General features: G+C 35.3%; 1 protein-coding gene across 8 annotated transcripts in view; it reads right to left on the bottom strand.

Annotated features, from left to right (window-relative positions):
• Nucleotides 1-24,520, bottom strand: part of Stxbp5l (syntaxin binding protein 5L) — a 350,200-nt gene that overhangs the window by 207,576 nt on the left and 118,104 nt on the right. For all 8 annotated transcript variants that reach the window (XM_058583478.1, XM_058583479.1, XM_058583477.1 and 5 more), the window contains one exon: nucleotides 6,114-6,237. In XM_058583478.1, coding sequence (XP_058439461.1) covers nucleotides 6,114-6,237 — 124 coding nt within the window. The remainder of the gene's footprint in view (nucleotides 1-6,113; nucleotides 6,238-24,520) is intronic.

Below are 24,520 nucleotides of genomic sequence, written 5' to 3'. Positions count from 1 at the left end.
AACAAAAACGTATTCTAGAGTATATACAACATTTATATTATGTAAGATAAAATCCAAATTATTAACTATGGGAAGATAGGAAAATGTTAGCCATTCTTATGAATAGTGTTCAACTTCATGGTAAAGCAGATTATCAGATAAAGATAATATTCAAACTGATTTCAATGCTTCAAGGAAAGTAAAATGTTCAAAACTAATAAAAAAGGAAATATTAGCAGAGAAATATAAAATGTAAAAACGTATTAAATGGGAATATTATCAGAAATAAAAAATTAACAGGCTTAATAGCAGAGTACAGATGTCAGAGGAAAATTGAGTTAATAATTAATCAATAGGAGTAATTATGCAATCCAAAATTCAGAGGAAAAAAGAATGACAAAAATAGATAGATAGATAGATAGATAGATAGAGGCCAGAAATGTGTAGTAACGCCAAAACTTCTACAGAGACTAATATTCCAGAAAGAAGTATGAAGCAGAAAAACATATTTAAAAAGATAAATGGCTGAAAAGTTCCTCATCTTTGTGTAAGATATAAAATTATAGGCTGATGGAGCTCAGTAGAACACTTAACAGAGTATATTTGTAGAAAGCAAGCCCTAGGCACAGTACAGGTAAACGATTGAAAATGGAAGATATATAAATAATAAAATAAAATAATATAAAATAAAATAAAATAATATATAAAAAATTGTGTGAAAACAACCAGAGGAAAAATGACACATCGTATACAGAGAATGCAAAATTAAAACCACTTAAGATTCTTCATTCAGAAAGTATGGGAGCTATAAAATGGTGGAAAGCCTTTATAGTGCTCGTCACTTTGAAAACAATGCAAAACCCATACACACATAAACACACAGAGTCAGCTCAAAAATGTAAATCTCGCAAAACAGTTCAAGAATGAAGGAAAAGAACAGGCAATTTTCAGATTAAGGAAGCTAAATGGATTTGTTTCTACCAGATATACATGAAATGCTAAATAATTTTCCAGAGCAAATTAAAATGATAATCAAAATTAAAAGGCTATTTTTCCTTTAATTGAAAATGCACATGACTATTTAATGCAGTAGTTATAACAATATATTTAGGTATAATGTATCATAACTAGAGCATGAAGGGCAGTGCGAGAAAGATAAATAGATCTATATAGTTATAAGAGTACTATATTTTTGTTAAGTGTTCCAGTATTTAAGGAATTATACTTGTAATTCTGGGAGCCAGCAATAAAAAAAAGGAGGATAAAATGCTTATATGTAAATTATAGTGAAATTCTGATAAAAATATTCAAGTAATCCAAAAGAAGGCAGAAAAGGAGAAAACAGACAAAATCAACAGGAAAGAACCAACAGAAGATAATAAATCTAAACATTCTCGCACTAAGACTAGATAAAAGCAGAAGACTCAATTATATGCTCTCTACAGGAGACCTAAAAAAAAAACAAAACTAAAAACAAGACCTTAAGATATATGAATTTAAAAAGGTAGAATTAAAGTTAGAAATAGGCAATGCTGTAATATTATGAGGAAATTTTAATACCAGAGTCTCAGAAATTGGTAGCACTAGACAACCATCAGTAAAATCACAGAGAATCTGATAAATGTTATCAACCACCTTTATCTGTAAGTCTAAAAAATAAATAGATAAACATAAATGAACAGAATTATATGGGAAATACATCATATCACTTCTTTCAAAATTTAAATACAAAACTAAAAATTAGTAAAGATTTAAACCATGCAAAATACAATTTCAAATTTGACCTTTATATAACAGTTAAGAAATGTATATTCTTCTCAAGCACATTTGTAATGTTATGGTAACTGTCTATGCACTAATGATAAAACAAATCTCAGTAAATTTTGTAGAATTAATATCATAACAGGATGGCAGTTTAGTGGGAAGTGGAGGTTCTCACAGCTCTGTGACTTGGGATATAATCAACAATGTGTTAAATGGGGATTAAAAAACACTTTTTTATGCATAGATCCATAGATAATCAATATTGAGTATCCATAGATCCATAGATAATCAATATTGGACAGAAAGTCTTGAATGCTGGAAAAATTGGAGTACACCAGACAAGGCTAAGGAGCAGATTAGGAGCTGAGCTGGGGCAGGGCGGTGGGTAGAATACAAGATTTGAAAAGATCTACAAGTGCTGTAATATTTTGGCTTGGGGAACCCCAGGATCTGAGGTGCAGACAGCCCTGGGTGAACCCAGAGGCTATTCAGCCAAACATACTAGTATGCAAAAAGGCATGGCCAGGCAGCTGCCCACAGTGAGCAGCAAATACCTCCATGTAAAAGTGGTGCAAACTCAAACCAGGTGCTTAGATCTGCGAATTCAAGGCCAGAACCTGTAAATGAATCCAGCAGACCAACCGGGAGATCTAAAGTGAGCCCAGAGAATTAGAAGAATCTCTGGCACAGATATTTTCTGGCAATGAAGCCATTTTGCTTGGGCACATTACAAACCAGGCCAAAGGAAGCCTCTATCCCTTTGCTCACTCCACTGAACAAGCAAGAACACTAGCAGGGAGAAGAGGAATGGGCTGGGGTGCAGAAACAGACAAAACTCAGTGCTCCTCAACTGATTTGCTTGGGGCTAAAACAGACTCAAAAAAGCTAGAGAAAGCTTCCCACAAACAATGCACTGAATCCATAAGCAGGAACAGCAGCAGGGGGAAGACAAACAGGGCAGGGTGGAGAAAATAGAATAGCTCAGTGCTTAATCAGCCTTGTCAGGGAGTAATTCTGATCAGAGAGGTCAGAGCAAGCTGGAGTCCCACTCACCCCTTCCACTGACCCTGCAGCCCACAGCGAACAGAACCAGTGACAGGGAGAAACTGAATGGAAGGGAGTGTCTGAGTTTAATGCTTGAAAACCCCTGTTGAGAAGTCCCCCTAAAACCTCAGCATCCCCCAAAAACAGAACTGGTGAAGGACCAACTCCCTCTTCCCACAGGTGGTGCTCTAGGAATGCTGTGGGATACAGACCCAGAAGCAAGTTGAAAACTGCATCATAAAAAACACCTAGGGAAAAACTAGACCAAATCCATTCCCTGGGGAGCTTCACTGACAACAGCACAGATCTAAAGACATTACTCAGGTAATCAAGCTGCCAACATCTTCCACAGCTTCTCACACCATCCTGCTGTGAAGAACTGAAAGGCAGTTTGACACAGAAAATGGACATAAAAACAATGAAAAAACTTTCATTGACTATTTTGCTGTTTTGTTTTTGCTTTTGTTAAGTTTTGGTTTGTTTTTTAAATGTGTACTCATTGACAAATGATGGACATTTATGCATTTGTACATATATTCTTGTTTCTGTTGTTTTGTTTTGTTTTTAGCTTGTAGCATTCCCTTATGAAGGATATGGAAAATGACAACCCTCCAAAACCCTCTGATCTGGAGGAAGATGGAGGAGGAAGGCAACCATTAATACTCTTCCAATAAATCCTTTGCCAGTAACAATGGGCCCCTAGGGAAAAAAAAGCAAATTTTTATCCTTTCCCAGGTTCATCCCCAACATCTACCAAATGCAAACATGCATCCCTTCCCAACCACAATGGGTGCTGAAGGGAGGAGGCGGACACTGAAACCTGGCCCTGGACTTTTACCCTTTCCACTGCTGATGAGTCCTGGAAGTTGAAAAACAAATAATGAAGCTCTGGGAAACAATGAAATCCAGAGAAAGAAGGTAAGCAGTGAAAACTGAGTTCTGAGCTTTTCCCAGTGACAATGAGTTCCAGGCCTTTTACAACTTTTTTCCTGACTGCAAAACACATCTGCCTCAGTCTCCAGTGATACTTAATCAACCATCATTGTGTCCCATAAAACTCAAACCCCTTCTGTAACTGATGGCCATTTTCGTACCTTCTAGTGCCTGATCGGTGCTGCTGTTGAATAAAGGAAAGCTTGCTGATCCATTTGAGTTCTTCTTCGGCCCAGTTATTTGTGTTTTCATAAAGGTGCCAATTGACTTCCCTATTGACTATTTCACAACTATTTTCCTTTGTTTTTACTTTTCTCTTTTTTCTTGCCAACAGCCAAACTCTACTGCTCTTTCTTTCACTCTTCCTTTAAGTTTTACACTTCTATTCTTTTTCTTTAATTATTGTTATTTGGGTTTTTGTTTTGTTTTGTTTTATGTTCTTGTCTCTTAAAAATACACCCTACATCGCCTCTGCATAAACCTCACCCAGTTCTAGAATCTACAAACCTTTTTCTACTGCCCCATCTCTTCTTCCTTTCCTCTTACTCTATCTTCAACAGGAAATATAGACATACTCCTATATCCTATTTTGTTTCTCATTTCTACCATTTTAAGACTGATATTATTCATAGAACAATAATTTTTATTTCTTTTTTCTCACACTTATCAATTTCCCTCAACTCTCTTTCTTTTCCTCTGCCAACCTCTAATGCTCTCTCTTCCCCCTTTAACTTTTTACCTCTATTTTTGCATCTCTTCCCTCATAATCATCACACTCTACATCACTTCTATTATACCCCTAGCTATCATGTGAAATTGTAAATCCTTATGTAAACTTACTGTTTTCACCACGGACAAGAACTATTTCAACAGAAAAGCAGAATTATAGACAACACAAACTAATAAACATTTATAAGCTGTAGGGAAGGCCTCAAATGGCTATAGTTAGGCTCCCTTTCTGAGGCTTCTGATGGGCTATGTTTGTAGGGTGTAGTCAAGGTTATAAACATCTGAATGAGCATATGTAGTCAAGATCATAAACATTTGCTTGTGAGTATGTGTGCACTGATTTAATCTGTTGTCTATGGAAAGGACTCAGGGGACAAAACGGAATTGGCTGGGGGCTGAGGTGGATCTGGAAGCTGGCTAGAGGCCTCCAAATAAAGCATGCCTACTAGTCCAATTGCATCTTGCACCTCCTTCAACCTGTGGGATCCTGAATCTGTTTCCTGGGTCTGAGCCTCCACCCTGACACATGGTAAATATAAAAGTATCAAATATTCAATCACCCAAAAAGAATTAATAGAAGTTAAATTTTGATGATATATCGAATTAAGTATAAATTGAATACATCATAATACTTTTTTACATATAAAAGGTATGTGAATTTGGGGGAGGGGTAAGGGAATATGGAAATATCACAGAAGCAAACAGTCAATTCTAAGTTGCATGTATAGCAAATACCTATCCAAGGTTTCCATGTCAATCTCTAAAAAAAGCATTTTTAAGTAAGTGTATAAATGTAATGTAATCTCTACGTAAAGCAGTTAGGTTAATGTGGCAATAATTTAAGGCTTTGCATATAGAGCCTACAACTGTGGCACAAAAAATGGTAGATTGAGGGAACATGAAATAATATGACCTATGGATCACCTATTATAGAAAACATACCACTACTTTCTAAATGTCATATAATAATAAATACTCAGAAACTTCACAATAGTGTGTGTTTGATTAACTGTTATGTTTTGACCTTTCTATGATTACAAATAATCAATGGTATGAGGTAGACATGGAATTCAGATCATCACCAATAATATCTGAAATAATTTGGTCATCCTAATTATTGATATTTAGACATCTGAATTTTTTTATTCTCAGGTACAGCTCAATATAAATATTTATATAGGATCTAAATATCCATTTATGAAAGATAATATAATTAAAACCATAGTCTTCCTAATTAAGTGGAATCAAATGGAAGGAACAGAATTAAGTGGAAGAATCTATAAATCAATGCACAATGAAGTTGTATATGGATTAAGTCAGAAAGTCAGATCTATATAATACCATTCTTTTACTTGTTCTTCACCTCTTGAAACTGGCCTTATTTCCTGCATCATCTCTTCTGAGATATATCAATCATCCATTATCAAAATTTTTGTTGGGCCAGTCTCTGTGTAAGTATGACTCACAAAGTAAAAACATGGGTAAGAGTGAAACACAGAAACTTGGGGAATATTATGTGGGAATCTATAGAAAGTATGGAGATATTTAGAACCAGAAACCACATCATATTAAGTTTTTTTTTAACCAAACACATAATACCACTCCTCCAATTTCAAGTCAAGACACTATATCTCCAGTATTTATTTTGAAAGCAAACATCTTACCATGTGGAATTGTGGTCTGGAAAGGACGACTTGGACTTTTCAGGTTCCATAAGGTCAAGCTACCGTCTGAATGGCTGCACATGAACTGTTTGCCCTCATGATGCCAATCAATTGAATGAATTGCCTAATAACAATTAAAAACAAGTAGGAAGAGGATGAATAGATATATCATTTTATATTTCAAAAGAAAAATTTGAACATAAAATTACTGTACTAATAAACGTGTAAGAAACACTTTTTTCTCCTGACCTAGATCAGCCTATCTTTGGCTTCAACACTCTACTAACTTACAAAAAGGTTACTAAAATGCATCTCCTAAGATAAAGAAAATTTAAATAAATTTTTAAATATCATTAAATACCGGAATGTTTTGTTGGAAATCCTATGTCCTATGGATCTTATGTATCCTATTCCCATATAATGGGATGCTTATTTGAAAAAGCGTTTGCATAAAAATAAAAATAATATCAGAGAAAACATTTGGCAATTGTTTTGGGGAGATTGGCTTACTTCACTTAGCATTATATTCTCTAATTCCATCCACTTACCTGCAAATGCCATGATTTTATTCTCTTTTATTGCTGAATAATAAGGAGGCTGATTCATAGTGAGGTAGGGAGGGGGAACATGGGAGGAACAGATGAACTCTAGATAGGGTAAAGGGGTGGGAGGGAAAAGGAGGGGGCATGGGGTTAGAAATGATGGTGGAATGATATGGACATCATTACCCAAAGTACTTATATGAAGAAACAAATGGTGTGAATATACTTTGTATATATCCAGAAAACAAACAAACAAACAAACAAACAAAAGTAAAAGCAAGATTATCAGAAAACAATTTCTTGGAAAATAGAGGCTTAATTCCACTCAAAGTAGTCAGTTTAAAAAATCATTAAAGAACTTCTAAGGTTCCAGACCCCATGGTAAGCATTTTTATACATTATCTCATTTAATCCTTCAGAATACATATCAAATTTCTCAATTCTTCATAGTGAACCACACAATTCAAAGGCAGGATTCTCTAATTACAAAACCCATATTTTCAATCATTGCATTGCATTGCCGTTAGTACATACTATTTAAATTCACTTAAAGCAAGTGTTTTTTTTTTTTTTTTAATTTTCAGGTTTACTCTGCTCTTTTGATTAAAAGTAATTATTCCATTTTCCTAAAATGTTTTCATCCAGCACTAATAGTATCTTATATAAAGTACGTTTTCAAGAAATATCTATTGAATGAATAAATAATTAATGTCACACACAATTCCAAATCTTTGGTATTTTTTTAAAATTAATAAATTATCAGGACTTGGATAATGTGCTTAAATACAATGACAGAAACTCTAGTAGACAAAAAAGCAGAAAAAATGTATACAACATTTTTATCCTTACAGAAATTTCAAGAGGGAAGATGAATATAGATGAATAGTAATCATAACTCATTTGGACTTTTAATACACATATATAGATAAATACATATAACTATATATTTATAAAGTTACCTATATATTAAAGTTATAAACAGTTAAGTATTATTACAATTACAGATAACTGATGGCTAGAATAATCATTAAATCTATAGGAAATAAGGTATGAGTTGTGAATCAAAAGATAATTGAGGGGGCTGGAGTTGTAGCTCAGAGATAGATCACTTGCCTCGCAAGAATGAAGCACTGGGTTTGATCCTAGCATCACATAAAAACAAATAAAGGCACTGAGTCCATATATAACAAAATAAATAAAAATAAATAATTAATATTTGATGGAATGGTAAGGACACCTTGAAATTCTGGACTTGTGTTTTCTCCTACACTGGCCTTCATTATTATGCAGAGAATACTTTTTCTGCCAGTCTCCAGAAGAAGGAAAACATTCTTCACTGTCTTCCCCTCTGCTTTTTTCTTCTCCCTTCTATAGGCGGTATGAGTGAAATGTTATTCTTTTGTGTCACCTCCATATTAACTTTGATGAACCTCAATCAATTTACATTTCTTGAAGGTTGCTTTGGTCACCAAAGTTGGGGGAGGCAGAGAAAGCATTCCTTACCCTAAACCTTCATCATATTCCACTGAATTTCTATCCACTGGAGAGGACAGATGTAAAAATTATAGCCATGACAAAGCCAAAATAAATAAGTGCTTTAAATGAAGTATAATTATGTAGAAAAGAATAGGCTTATATAATCAGCTTGTTAGAGATTAGTATGACAAATAATGCATAAAAGAAAAACTGGCATGTGAACTGATTCAATCTTTATTTATTTGATCATACCCTACTCTTTTATTTAAAAAAATACACTTAAAGGGTTTATTAACAGTCAAATATATAATACAACTATTCAAGAAAATAGTTTTAAATATAGTAACAGAATTTGAAAGATAAAACACTACTTATATTTGGTCAACTCAGTGGCTGTGACTATTTCTTTAACATGGAAAAGAAAAAGAAAAAAAACAAAACCCCAAAGTTAAGGTAATAATCTATAAAAAGAAAATATATAGTTTTTTCCAGGAATTGAAAATTTTCCTCATGTCAAGTTCTCCATGAGAGATTATTTTTAAAATATAGACTTAATGGAACAAAAATTGATAGCTATTTATTTCTGATAACAATCTTAGATTTCTAAAATATCAAAATTCACTAATGATTATTCAAAAAGCCAGCCAGACAGTCCAAATAGCTTTCTAGTACATAAGAAATTAATGGAATTTTGATATTCAGATGCCAAGAAGAGAGTTCATGATAAGGAATGGTAGTAGTAGTAAAGGCTTGGTGATAAGAAATATGGTATGTTAGGAGATAGAAAGTGACATGTCTGAAATATGATGAGTGTAGAAGGATATAGTAAATTAAATGGAAAAGCACTCCAGCCCAAACTCTCATGTAACACAGAATTCATTGAAAAGGGAATCACTTAAAGGTTCTGAGGTAGAGAATTGCATGATTTTACTATTCTTTAAAATGTTAATCTTATTAGAGAAGGATATACTGAAAAGGTAAGATATCAAAAGATGATTAGTTTTTCCAGGCAAAAAATAACAACATAGACTAGGACATTGGATGTGAAAATGAGAAAACAGAGGAAATAAATGAGGCAATATGAAGATAAAATCAAAATGACTACAAAAGTTGATAGCATTAGATATACTTCATTTATTTTATTTTAATTTTCATTATTTTTTTCTCTCTCACTTATCCATTTCCTTCAATTCTTTCTCTTCTTTCCTCCGCTAACAGGTAACCTCTAATGTTCTCTCTTCCACTCTTTCTTTATTTTTTTTACCTCTATTTTTGTTCTTATTCCCTCATAATCATTACATACTACAACACTTCTATTATACCCTTGGTCACCACATGAAATTGTAAACCCTTGTGTAAACGGATTTCAACGTGGGTAATAACTGATCATATAATTTCTCAGTATTGTAACAACAATGTTTCTCAGTATTGTAACATTGAGCTATTTGGTTTAATGCTGTAAATTATTTTCACTGGTTGTTGTTACTGTCTGTCTCCCCCTAAACTGCAAGATACAGGAAACCCTCAGGGACACTATAATTCCACAAGGTAGAAACCCTAATGCTTCAAAATCAACTGTTAGATGGGTAGACATACAAACAACACAAAAAAAGCAAGGGTATAAATTGCCTTCAACAAACCAAAATACATCAAAAACAGAATCCATTGACACCACAGTGGAAGAAATGTCAGAGAAGGAATTTAGAATGTACATAGTTAAACTGATTTGCAAGATAAAGGATGATGTAAGGGAGCAATTACAGGTAACAAAGATAACTTCAATAAAGAGATTCTGAAGAAAACGAACAGAAATGCACAAAATGAAGGAATCAATAAATCAAATAAAAAACTCATTGGAAACTATCACTGGCACAGTAGACCACCTGTAAGACAGAGTCTTAGGCAGTGAAGACAAAATATATAATCCTGAAATAAAGTTGAGCATGCAGGAAAAATGTTAAAAAATCATGAACAGAATTTCCAAACTTCAAAATTTATTGGAATACACAAAGTCACAGAGATACAAACCAAAGGAATGCATAATCTTTTCAATGAAATAATGTCTGAAAATTTCCCAAACCTTAAGAATGAAATGGAAAATCAAATACTGGAAGTTTACGGGACCCCAAACATACAAAATCACAACAGACCCACACTAAGGCACATTATTTTGAAAATGCCTAATATAAAGAGTAAGGATAGAATTCTAAAGGTTGTCAGATAGAAAACTCAAGTGACATTCAAGGGAAAACCAATTTAGTTCTCTGTTGATTTTTCAACCCAGACCCTTAAAGCAAGGAGGTCATGAAATAATATATGCCAAGCTCTGAAAGAAAATGGAGATCAACCAAGAATAACATACCCTGCAAACTAAGCTTCAGATTTGACATTGAAATAAAAACCTTCCATGATAAACAAAAGTTAAAAGAATTTACAATCAGAAAGCTTGCACTACAAAACATTCTCAACAAAATATTTCATGAAGAAGAAATCAAAAATAAAAATGAAATCCAGAAAAGAGTAACTATACTAGAAGTATAGTCAATCAAAAAAGAAGCTATTTCAAATTAAAAACCAGTAAGAATTCAAAATGACAGGGAATAAGAATAATTTCTCAATAATAACATTAAATGTAAATGGCCTGAACACATCAATCAAAAGACATAGACTGGTAGACTAGATTACAAAACAAAACTCAACAATATGCTCTTCCAAGAGACTCACCTCATAGCCAAACACATCTATAGACAGAAGGTGAAAGGATGGGAAAAAACATCACACTCACATGGATCTTGCAAACAAGCATGGGTTTCTATCCTCATATATGAACAAGTGGACTTCAGGTCAAAATTAATCAGAAGGGACAAAGAAGGCCATTTCATACTGCTTTAGGGAACTACACATTAACAAGATGTACAAATCATGAATAATTATTCTCCAAACAATGAAGCATCTACATACATAAAACAAACCCTTCAAAAATCCAAGAATCAAACAGATCACAAAACAATAATACTGGGTGACTTCAACACACCTCTCTCACCAATCACTAGATATTCACATCAAAAACTAAAAAAAGAAGCCATAAAACTAAAAAGTATAATTAATAATTTAGACTAAACAGACATATAGAATATTTCATCCATCAATGAATGAAAACACTTTCCTTTCAGCAGCACATGGAACTTTCTCTAAAATAGACTTAACTTAGTCCACAAAGCAACTCTTAGCAAATACAAAAAAAAATAGAGATAATACCTTGCATTCTATCAGATCATAATGGAATGAAATTAGAAATTAATGATAAAATTAAAAAATAGAAGCTATACTTACACCTGTAGACTAAATAATAAATTCTTGAATGACCAATGGATAGCTGAAGAAATCAGGGATAAAATAAAAAATACTTAGAGGTAAATGAGAATGGCAAAACAACGTATCAAAATCTCTGGGACACTATGAAGGCAGTTCTAAGAGGAAAGTTCATTGAATTGTGCTCATTCACTAAAAGAACCCAAAATAACCAAATAAATAACCTAACTTTATATCTCAAAGCCCTATAAATAGAAGAATAAACCAGAACCCAAAGTAGTATAAGACAGGAAATAATAAAAATCAGAGCTGAAATTAATGAAATTGAAAATTTTTAAAAAGTCAAAAAATTGTTGAAATAAAAAAGTTGATTCTTTTAAAAAATAAACAAGATTGATAAAACTTTTAAAAAGCTAACAAAGAAAAAGAGAGAACCCAAATTATTAAAATTAGTGATGAAAAAGGAAATATCACCATAAACATCACTGAAATAAAAATGATAATCAGAAGTGACATTCAAAATCTATGCTCCAATACAATAGAAAGTCTTGAAGACATTGACAAATTTCTAGGAACATATGAACTACCCAAATTGAATCAAGGGGACATAGAAAAATTTAACAGATACTTTTTAAAATATATTTTTTAGTTGTAGTTAGACACAATACTTTGATTTTATGTATTTATTTATTTATTTTTAATGTGGTGCTGAGGATAGAACCTAGCACCTCGCACGTGCTAGGTGAGCACTCTACCACTGAGCTACAACCCCAGCCCCAAACAGATCAATTTCAAGCAATGAAATTGAAGATGCTATCAGAAACCTACCAACCAAGGAAAGCCCAGGACCAGATTAATTCTCAGCCAAGTTCTGTAAGACTTTCAAAGAAGAACTTACACCAATCCTCCTCAAATTATTCAATGGAGTGGAAACAGAGAGAACCCTTCCAAACTCATCCAATCCTGATTATCACTCTGATACCAAAACCAGACAAAGACACATCAAGAAAAGAAAACTTTGGACCGATATCCCCAATTAATTCTGATGCAAAATTTCTCAATAAAACAGCAGCAAAAATTGCATACAAAAACAAATTTAAAAGACAGTGTACCCTAACCAAGTGGGGTTCATTCCAGGGATGCAAGTTTTAATAGACTTAAAGACAAGAATCACATGATTATCTCAACAGATGCAAAAAAAAAGCATTCAACAAAATCCAGCATCCATGTATGCTCAAAACACTAGAAAAACTATGGTAGGAACATACCTCAATATTGTAAGAGCTATATATCTTAAACCCAAGGCTAACATCATTCCAAATGTAGAAAACCTCAAAGCATTCCTACTCAAAAACCAGAACAAGACATGGATGCCCTCTTTCACCACTCCTATTCAACATAGTCCTTGAAACCCTAGCCAGAGCAATCACTCAAAAGAGAGAAATTAAATGGATACTAATAGGAAAAGAAGAGCTCAAACTATCCCTACTTGACCATCACATGATTCTGTATTTAAAAGTTCCAAAAAACTCTACCAGAAAGCTCCCAGAACTCATAATGAATTCAGCAAAGTAGCAGGGTTTAAAATCTACACCAATAAATGAATTACATTTCTATACACCAAAGATATATCAGCTGAAAGAGAAATCAGGAAAACTATCCCATTCACAATAGCCTCAAAAAAATAAATAAAATATTTGAGAGTCATTCTGACAAAAGAAGAGAAAGACATCTATAATGAAAATGAAAGAAAACTAAGAAACAAGTTGAAGAAAGGCCTCAGAAAATGGAAAATCTCCCATGTTACTAGATAAGCCGCATTAATATTATCAAAATGGCCATATTACCAAAGCACTATGCAGATTTCATGTAATTCCTAGTAAAATTCCAATAACATTCTACACAGAAACAGAAAAACAATCATAAAATTCATTTGGAAAAATAAGAACCCAGAATAGCCAAAGCAATCCTTAGCGCAAAAACAGATGCAGGAGGCATCACAATACCAGACCTTAAATTATACTACTGAGCTATAGTAACTAAAACAGCATGGTACACACTCCGACAGATTGCAACAATAAAACAGGTGTGTGCCCGCCCCGCGGATACAGACGGCGGGGCGCCGCCGAGAAGCGGCCAGCAAGCAGAGAGAAACGTTGCTGCGGATTCTGTGGAATCCTGCCGGCTGAGCCCTCACTAAACCCCGGGCTGAGTTCGGGATTTCAGACGGGGAAGGAAGCTGTACAGTTCTATCCCCCACAACGGAAACTCCACCAAGGAAACCAGCGGCCACCATCTTGGAGAGCTGAAGTAACCACTGCCACTCTCCGACAGATTGCAACAATAAAACAGTTGCGTGTTACTCAGCTCATCTCCCATACAGCGGGGAATTCGCATAAAATCTCACCTAGGCTTTCCGGGGGAGGGATTATCAGAGCGAGCCTGCATAAAGACGCAGGGAAAGCTAGAGACACCTGACCTTCAACTCCCCCTCCCATCAGCGGCGAAAACGAAAACTGTCTTGCCAGCGCTGGGGGAGGGGCAAGCGGAAAAAAATCAAAACAATAGAGTGCCGGGGTTCCCAATAGCCACCCTCCGCACTCAACAAACTGCAGGCCCAGAGTACAGTTTGAACTGCCGAGAGGCATCACTCAGGGGAAATCTGGTCTAGCAGGAGAAACCAGGGGACTAGAGGCCAGGCCACCGTGACTGGGCGGCTGGAGACTGCACGCCCGCTGGCGACTGATCGCCCGCCGGCTGCCCGCGCGACTGGGCAGCTAGAGATCGCCCGTCCACCGGCAACAGCCCACCCACTGCCCGCGCGACTGGGAGGCTGGAGAACGCCCGCCCGCCGGCGACCGACCGTGCGACTGGGCAGCTAGAGATCGCCCGCCCACTGGCAACAGCCGGCCCGCTGCCCGCCGGCGAACAACCGCGCGACTGGGCGGCTAGAGATCACCCGCCCGCCAGCGACAGCCCACCCGCTGCCCGTGCGACTGGGCGGCTAAAGACCGCATGCCCGCCAGCGACCAACCACCCACCCGCTGCCTGCGCGACTGGGCGGCTGGAGTCCGCCCGCCCGCCGGCGACCGGGAGCTGAAACCAACCAGAGATAGTCCAGTCCCACCCCCCCATTCGGACACCCCGGCAAGGAGCCTGGGGCCCGCCATAGCAGAGAGGTGACGTCACTGGAGCTCGGCCATCGGAATTCCTTCCCAGCGGAATCCACTTTAGCAGGCATAGTCTACCAACACAAAGGAGAGACAACAGAGATATACAAAACCAAAACAAATCTATAGAAGAGAGCAGAAACACAGCAATCAAATAGAGCTGGAAAGTAACGTGAACATCACGAAAAAACAAGGGAAAAAAGGAGTACAAACAATGCAGGACAACTTAAATCCACAGGAGGACCTAGAAGCATCAGAAACATGGATAGGGAAAGAACTCAAGGCATACCTAACTCAGATGGAAAGGAATATTAGAGAAGACATGAGACAGCAAGTCCAAGCAATGAAAGTATATTTTGAAAATGAATTAAACAAACAAATTCAAATGGCAAAGAATGAGCTTTACCAGGAGATAGAGATCTTAAAAAAAAATCAAACAGTAATCCTAGATGCAGGAAACTATAAACCAAATTAAAAACTCAAATGAGAATATTACAAATAGACTAGATCAAGTAGAAGTCAGAACATCAGATAATGAAGACAAAGTTTATTAACTTGAAAAGAATATAGTCATCACAGAAAAGATGCTTAAATCCCACGAGCAATCTATTCAAGAGATATGGGATGTCATAAAAAAACCAAATTTGAGAGTCATCGGGATACAAGAAGGCATAGAGAATCAAACCAAAGGAATGCACAACCTATTAAATGAAATAATTCTAGAAAACTTCCCAGAGATAAAAGATGGAATGGATTGCCAAATCCTGGAAGCCTACAGGACTCCAAACATTCAAAACCGTAATAGACCAACTCCAAGACATATAATTATGAAGATAGCCAACATACAGAACAAGGACAGAATATTAAAAGCTATGAGAGAAAGGAGGCAGATTACATTCAGGGGTAAACCAATTAGGTTAACGGCTGATTTTTCATCACAGACTTTGAAAGCGAGAAGATCCTGGAACAATGTATTTCAAATGCTGAAAAATAATGGATTCCAACCAAGAATACTGTATCCAGCAAAATTAAGCTTCAGATTTGACAATGAAATTAAAATCTTTCATGATAAACAAAAGCTAAAAGAATTCGCAGCCAGAAAACCAGCACTGCAAAGCATTTTGGGCAAAATACTACAAGAAGAGGAATGGAAAAATAGTGCCGAAAACTAACAGCGGGAGGTATCTCAGTAAAGGGGGAGTAAAATAACCAAAAAGTAAAAACTAGCCAAACTAAAATAAATAAATAAATAAACATGACTGGAAGTACAAATCATATTTCAATTGTAACCTTAAATGTTAATGGCCTAAACTCACCAATCAAGAGACATAGGCTAGTAACCTGGATCAAAAAAACAAATCCAACAATATGCTGCCTTCAGGAGACTCATATGATAGCAAAAGACTTACACAGGCTGAAGGTAAAAGGTTGGGAAAAATCATACCACTCACTTGGCCCTCGGAAGCAAGCAGGAGTGGCCATACTCATATCAAATAAAATCAACTTCAAACCTAAGTTAATCAAAAGGGATAAAGAAGGACACTATATCCTGTTGAAAGGAACCATCCACCAACAAGACAAAACAATTATCAATTTGTATGCACCAAACAATGGTGCTGCAACTTTCATAAAACAAACTCTCCTCAAGTTCAAGAGTCAAATAGACTACAACACAATAATTATGGGTGACTTCAACACACCGCTCTTGCCATTAGACAGATCCTCTAGACAAAAGCTGAATAAACTATAGCACTCAATAGCACAATCAATAACCTAGACTTAACCGACATATATAGAATATATCAACCATCATCAAGTGGATACACGTTCTTCTCAGCAGCACATGGATCCTACTCAAAGATAGACCATATATTATGCCACAGGGCAACTCTTAGTAAATATAAAGGCGTGGAGATAATACCATGCACCATATCTGATCATAATGGAATGAAACTGGAAATCAATGATAAAAGAAGGAAGGAAAAATCCTACATCACATGGAAAATGAACGATATGTTACTGAATGATCAATGGGTTACAGAAGACATAAAGGAGGAAATCAAAAAATTCTTAGAGATAAATGAAAATACAGACACAACATATCAGAATCTATGGGACACAATGAAAGCAGTTTTAAGAGGGAAATTCATCACCTGGAGGTCATTCCTCAAAAAAAGGAAAAACCAACAAATAAATGAGCTCACACTTCATCTCAAAGCCCTAGAAAAGGAAGAGCAAAACAACAGCAAATGTAGCAGAAGGCAAGAAATAATTAAAATCAGAGTGGAAATCAATGAAATTGAAACAAAAGAAACTATTGAAAAAATTAACAAAACTAAAAGTTGGTTCTTTGAAAAAATAAATAAGATCGACAGACCCTTAGCCATGCTAACGAAAAGAAGAAGAGAGAGAACTCAAATTACTAACATACGGGATGAAAAAGGCAATATCACAACAGACGCTACAGAAATACAGAAGACAATTAGAAATTATTTTGAAAACCTATATTCCAATAAAATAGAAGATAGTGAAGACATCGATAAATTCCTTAAGTCATATGATTTGCCCAGACTGAGTCAGGAGGATACTTACAACTTAAACAGACCAATATCAATAGATGAAATAGAAGAAGCAATCAAAAGACTTCCAACCAAGAAAAGCCCAGGACCGGATGGGTATACAGTGGAGTTTTACAAAACCTTTAAGGAAGAATTAATACCAATACTTTTCAATCTATTTCAGGAAATAGAAAAAGAGGGAGCTCTGCCAAATTCATTCTATGAGGCCAACATCACCCTGATTCCGAAACCAGACAAACACACCTCAAAGAAAGAAAACTACAGACCAATATCTCTGATGAACCTAGATGCAAAAATCCTCAATAAAATTCTGGCGAATCGGATACAAAGGCACATCAAAAAAATTGTGCACCATGATCAAGTAGGATTCATTCCTGGGATGCAAGGATGGTTCAATATACGGAAATGAATAAATGTTATTCACCACATCAATAGGCTTAAAGATAAGAACCATATGATCATCTCAATAGATGCAAAAAAAGCATTCGACAAAGTACAGCATCCCTTTATGTTCAAAACATTAGAAAAACTAGGAATAACAGGAACTTACCTCGACATAGTAAAAGCTATCTATGCTAAGCCTCAGGCTAGCATCATTCTCAATGGAGAAAAATTGAAGGCATTCCCCCTAAAATCTGGAACAAGACAGGGATTCCCTCTCTCACCACTTCTATTCAATATAGTTCTCGAAACACTGGCCAGAGCAATTAGAAAGACGAAAGAAATTAAAGGCATAAAAATAGGAAAGGAAGAACTTAAATTATCAGTATTTGCAGGTGACATGATTCTATACCTAGAAGACCCAAAAGGGTCTACAAAAAAACTACTAGAACTACTAAATGAATTCAGCAAAGTGGCAGGATATAAAATCAACACGCATAAATCAAAGGCATTTCTGTACATCAGCGACAAAACTTCTGAAACGGAAATGAGGAAAAACACTCCATTCACAATATCCTCAAAAAAAAAAATACTTGGGAATCAACCTAACAAAAGAGGTGAAGGATTTATACAATGAAAACTACAAAACCCTAAAAAGAGAAGTAGAAGAAGATCTTAGAAGATGGAAAAATATACCCTGTTCATGGATAGGCAGAACTAACATCATCAAAATGGCGATATTACCAAAAGTTCTCTACAGGTTTAATGCAATGCCAATCAAAATCCCAATGGCATTTCTTGTAGAAATAGATAAAGCAATCATGAAATTCATATGGAAAAATAAAAGACCCAGAATAGCAAAAGCAATTCTAAGCAGGAAGTGTGAATCAGGTGGTATAGCGATACCGGATTTAAAACTGTACTACAAAGCAATAGTAACAAAAACAGCGTGGTACTGGTACCAAAACAGGCAGGTAGACCAATGGTACAGAATAGAGGACACAGAAACCAATCCACAAAAGTACAATTTTCTTATAATTGATAAAGGCGCTAAAAGCATGCAGTGGAGGAAGGATAGCATCTTCAACAAATGGTGCTGGGAAAATTGGAAATCCATATGCAACAAAATGAAACTGAATCCCTTTCTCTTGCCATGCACAAAAGTTAACTCAAAATGGATCAAGGAGCCAGATATCAAATCAGAGACACTGCGTCTGATAGAAGAAAAAGTTGGCTACGATCTACATACTGTGGGGTTGGGCTCCAAATTCCTTAATAGGACACCCATAGCACAAGAGGTAATAACAAGAATAAACAAATGGGACTTACTTAAACTAAAAAGTTTTTTCTCAGCAAGAGAAACAATAAGAGAGGTAAATAGAGAGCCTACATCCTGGGAACAAATTTTTACCCCTCACACTTCAGATAGAGCCCTAATGTCCAGAATATACAAAGAACTCAAAAAATTAAACAATAAGATAACAAATAACCCAATCAACAAATGGGCCAAGGACCTGAACAGACACTTCTCAGAGGAGGACATACAATCAATCAACAAGTACATGAAAAAATGCTCACCATCTCTAGCAGTCAGAGAAATGCAAATCAAAACCACCCTAAGATACCATCTCACTCCAGTAAGATTGGCAGCCATTAGGAAGTCAAACAACAATAAGTGTTGCCGAGGATGTGGGGAAAAGGGTACACTTGTACATTGCTGGTGGGACTGCAAATTGGTGAGGCCAATTTGGAAAGCAGTATGGAGATTCCTGGGAAAGCTGGGAATGGATCCACCATTTGACCCAGCTATCGCCCTTCTCGGACTATTCCCTGAGGATCTTAAAAGAGCGCATTATAGGGATACTGCCACATCAATGATCATAGCGGCACAATTCACAATAGCTAGACTGTGGAACCAACCTAGATGCCCTTCAATAGATGAATGGATAAAAAAAGGTGGCATCTATATACAATGGAGTATTACACAGCACTAAAAAATGACAAAATCATAGAATTTGCAGGGAAATGGATGGCATTAGAACAGATTATGCTAAGCGAAGCTAGCCAATCCTTAAAAAACAAATGCCAAATGTCTTCTTTGATATAAAGAGAGCAACTAAGAACAGAACAGGGAGGAAGAGCATGAGGAAAAGATTAACACTAAACAGAGACGAGTGGGGGGAGAGAAAGGGAGAGAGAAGGGAAAGCATATGGAAATGGTAGGAAACCCTCAATGTTACACAAAATTACATATAAGAGGTTATGAGTGGAAAGGGGGTGGAAAACAACAGAGAGAATTGAACAACAGCAGATGAGGTAGAGAGGGAAGAAGGGAGGGGAGGGGAGGGGGGATAGTAGGGGATAGGAAAGGTAGCAGAATACAACAGTCACTAATATGCCATTATGTAAAAACGTGAGTGTGTAACTGATGTGATTCTGCAATTTGTATTTGGGGTAAAAATGGGAGTTCATAACCCAATTGAGTCAAGTGTATGAAAGATGATATATCGTGAGCTTTGTAATGTTTTGAACAACCAATAAAATAAATAAATAAAATAAATAAAACAGCATGGTATTGGCACAAAAACAGACATGAAGACCAATGGAACAGAATAGAAGACACATAAATACAGTTATCTCAGCCTAGACAAAGGCACTATAAATGTACATTGGAGAAAAGATAACCTCTTCAACAAAGGGTGCTGGGTAAACTGGAAGTCCATGTTTAATAGAATAAAATTGAATCCATATATCTCACCCTGCAGAAAACTCAACTCTAAGTGGATCAAGAACCTGGGTATTAGACCAGAGACCCGTATTAGAAGAAAAGTAGGCCCAACTCTCCAACCTATTGGCTTAGGAAACAAATTCTTCAACAAGACTCCTAAAGCTCAAGAAGTAAAATAAAAAATCAATAAATGGGATGGTATCAAACTCAAAAGCTTCTTTACAGCAAAGGAAACAATCAAGAATGTGAACAGAGATCCTACAGAATGGTAAAATATCTTTACCACCGGTACCCTCACATAAGGTATTAATTTCCAGGACTTTCAAAGAACTCAAAAACTTAACACCGGAAAAATAAATAACCCAATCAATAAAAGGGCAAAGGAGCTGAACAGATATATCTCTTCACAGAAGAAGAAATACAAATGGTCAAAAAATAAGAAAAAATGTTCAACATCTCCGCAATTACAGAAATACAAATTAATACTGCACCGAGATTCCATCTCACTTCAGTTAAAATGGCAATTATAAATACAAGTAACAATAAATGTTGGTGAGAATATGAGAAGAAAGGTATTCTCATATATTGTTGGTGGGACAGAAAATTGGTGCAACCACTCTGGAAAGAAGTATGAAGTTTCCTTAGAAAAACTGAAATGGAACTACCATTTGACCCAGTTATCCAACTCCTTGGTCTATACACAAAAGACTTAAAAATAGCATACTACAGTCATGCAGTGACATCCATGTTTATAGCAGCTCACTCACAATAGTCAATCCATGCAAACAATCTAGGTGTCCTTCAAAGGATGAATGGATAAAGAAAATGTACATGTATACAATGAGATATTGCTCAGCCATAAAGAAGAATGAAATAATGGCATTTGCTGGTAAATGTATGCAACTGGAGAATATCATGCTAAGTGAAACAAGCCATTCCCAAAAAAACAAAGGCCAATTATTCTCTCTGACTTGTGGATACTACCCCAAAACAAGGGAGGTTGGATAGGGGAAGAATAGAAATCCATTTGATTAGACAAAAGAAATGAACACATGGGATGGGGAAGAGGGGGACAGGAAAGACAGTAGAATTAATAGGACATAACTTTTCTGGCCTTGTGTCTAAATATATGACCAGGGAAGATCTGCATCATGTATAACCACAATCTGGGATCTTAAATAGAATAAGTTATATTCTATGTTGTATAATTCACCAAAATACATTCTATTTTTATTTATAATTTAAAAATTTTTTTTAAAAGAATAGCTTGTAAATATCAGAGGTAAAAGCTGAAGAAAACTTTAGAAGTTTTGCAATAAAATAAAGTTTATGACTGTATTATTAAAATTACAGGACATAAAAGTATGTGTGAAACAAATGATAGATTTATTGATTTATATATCTAAATAAATACTTAATTTCTAGGTAAATTAATATTATTGTACTCTACTAACTTAGGCAATACTAACACTAATTTAAAAATTCTTTTGCAAAATTACTTTTAAAAAATCATTGCATATTAATTATGAAGAACAGTGGGTTTCATCATGGCATATTTACACATGCTTATAACATAGTTATCAAATTCATTCCCCAATACTTCCCCTTACACTCCCTTCCCTACCACTAATCTCCTGCCTCTACAGCAATAGTCTCTCTTTTTCATTCATGATGTCCTTTCTTCTTTCTTTCTTCAAGATTTCACATAAAAAATATGAGTCTAGCTTATTTCACTTAACAAGATGCTCTCCAGTTCCATTTTCCTGCATTGATATAATTTTATTTTTCTTCACAACTAAATAAAATTACATTATATATTTATAAAACATTTTTTTTTATCCATTCATCTGTTGATAGACACCTAGGCTTGTTCTGTAACTTTGGTATTGTTAATTGTGCTGTGGTAAACATGGGTATAGCACTAAAGTATGCTGATTTTAATTTTTTTGGGTAAATACCAAGAAGTAGTATAGTTGGATCACTGGTAGTTCTGTTTTTAGTTTTTTTGAGGAGCCTCCAAGCTGATTTCCATAATACCTGGTAGTAATTTACATCTCCACCAACAGTGTATAAGTGTTTCTTTTTCTCATTAACCTCAACAGCATTTATTGTTATTTGTGTTCTTGGTGATTGTCATTCTGATTAGAGTGCTGTGGTGTCTCAGTGTAGTCTTGATTTGCATTTCCCTGATGGCTAAAAATGTTGAATAATTTTTTTAAAATTCCTGCCCATTTGTACTTCTTTTAAGTATCTATTCATTTAATTTGCCCATTCATTAAATGTTTTTTTTTTTTTCTTTTTTGGGGTGGGATTTGAATATTTTTAGTTCTTTATATTATTCTGAATCTTAATCCTCTGTCAAAAGAGGATTTTCTGGAAAAGATATTTCCCATTCTGTAGGTTGACTCTTACCATTGTTTCCTTGGCTGTGCAGCAGTTTTTTATTAATTTAATGTCTTTCCATTTACTGATTATTATTATTTACTCAACTGGAGGACTACTATTTAGGTAGTCATTGTTTGTGCTTATATGAAGTGTTTCCGCTAAGTTTTCTTCTAGTAGTTTCAAAGCTTCTGTATAATTCCTAGGTCTTTCATCTATTCTGAGTTGACTTTTGTACAGAGTAAGATATAGGGATCAAGTCTCATTCTAAATACAGTTAGCCAGTTTTTCAAGTACCATTTGTCAAAGAGGGTGTCTTTTCTCCAACAAGGTTTTGACACCTTTATGAAGAATCAGGTGACGGTAGCTGTGTGAGTTTGTCTCTGTGTCTTGTATTCTATTTCATGGTCCCACATGTCTGTTTTTATACCAGGACCATGCTGGGTTTTAGTATGGCTCTTTAGAATGATTTGAAATTGGGTATCCTCTTTGTCTAGTTTGAAATAACTGTATTTATGTGCATTTGTTTCTGTGTCTTCTATTCTGTATCATTGGTCTATATGTAGTTTTGATACCAATACCATATGAGTTTTGTTACTATGGCTCTGTAGTATAGTTTAAGGTCTGGTATTGTAATGCCTCCTGCTTCACTCTTCTTGATAAGATTTCACTGGCTATTCTGGGTCTCTTATTTTTCCAAATGAATTTCATTATTGCTTTTTCTAGTTCTATGAAGAATGTCATTGGTGTTTTAATAGGAATTGCATTAAAGTTGAATAATGCTTTTGATAGTATGGTCATTTTCACAATGTTCATTCTGCCTATCCAGAAAGACATGCTTTCTTTCCATTTTCTAAGAATACAGTTATCTCACACTAGACAAGGGAGCCAAAAACATTCATTGGAGAAAAGATAGCCTATTCATTCAGCAAATGCTGCTGGGAAACTGGAAATCCATATGTAACAAAATGAAATTAAACCCCTATATCTCATCCTGCACAAATCTCAACTTGAAATGGATCAAGGACTCAAGCACTAGAATAGATACCCTGCATCTAATAGAAGAAAAAGTAGGCCAAATCTTTACTATTGTCAGCTTAGGATCTGACTTCCTTAACAAGACTCCTAATGTACAAGAAGAAAAATAAATGGAATAGAATCAAACTAAAAAGCTTCTTCTCAGCAAAGGAAAACAATCAATAACATGAAGAAAGAGCCTCCAGAATGGGAGAGAATCTTTACCACATGTACCTCAGATACAGCATTAATCTCCAGAATACATAAAGAACTCAAAAAACTTAACACCAAAAAACCCCAAATAATCTAATTGATAAGAGGGCTAAGGAACTGATCAGATATTTTACAGAAGAAATACAATTAATCAACAAACATATGAAAAATGTTCATCATCTCTAGCAATTAGAGAAATGCAAATCAAAACTACTCTAAGATTTCATCTCATTTCAGTCAAAATGACAATTACCAAGAATATGAGAAACAACAAATGTTGGCAAGGATGTGGGGGAAAAGGTACGCTCATACATTGCTGATTGGAATGAAAATTGGTGCAACCACTCTGGAAAGCAGTATGGAGATTCTTCAGAAAACTTGGAATGGAACCACCATTTGACCCAGCTCCCACTCTTCCACTTATACCCAAATGACTTAAAATCAGTATACTACAGTGTCTCAGCCACATGAATATTTACAGCAGCTCAATTCACAATAGTTAAACTATGGAACCAACCAAGAAGCCTTTCAACAGATGAATGGATAAAGAAAATGTGGTATATATTCACAGTAGAATATTATTCAGCCTTAAATAAGAATGAAGTTT

Source organism: Marmota monax, unplaced genomic scaffold (genome assembly GCF_021218885.2).
Source record: "Marmota monax isolate L192 unplaced genomic scaffold, Marmota_monax_Labrador192_F-V1.1 WCK01_AAM20220418_F8-fsc00052, whole genome shotgun sequence".
In the NCBI taxonomy this organism is placed as follows: Eukaryota; Metazoa; Chordata; class Mammalia; order Rodentia; family Sciuridae; genus Marmota; species Marmota monax.
Note: the sequence above shows the minus strand (reverse complement) of the source record. Positions and strands in the feature narration are given on the sequence as shown.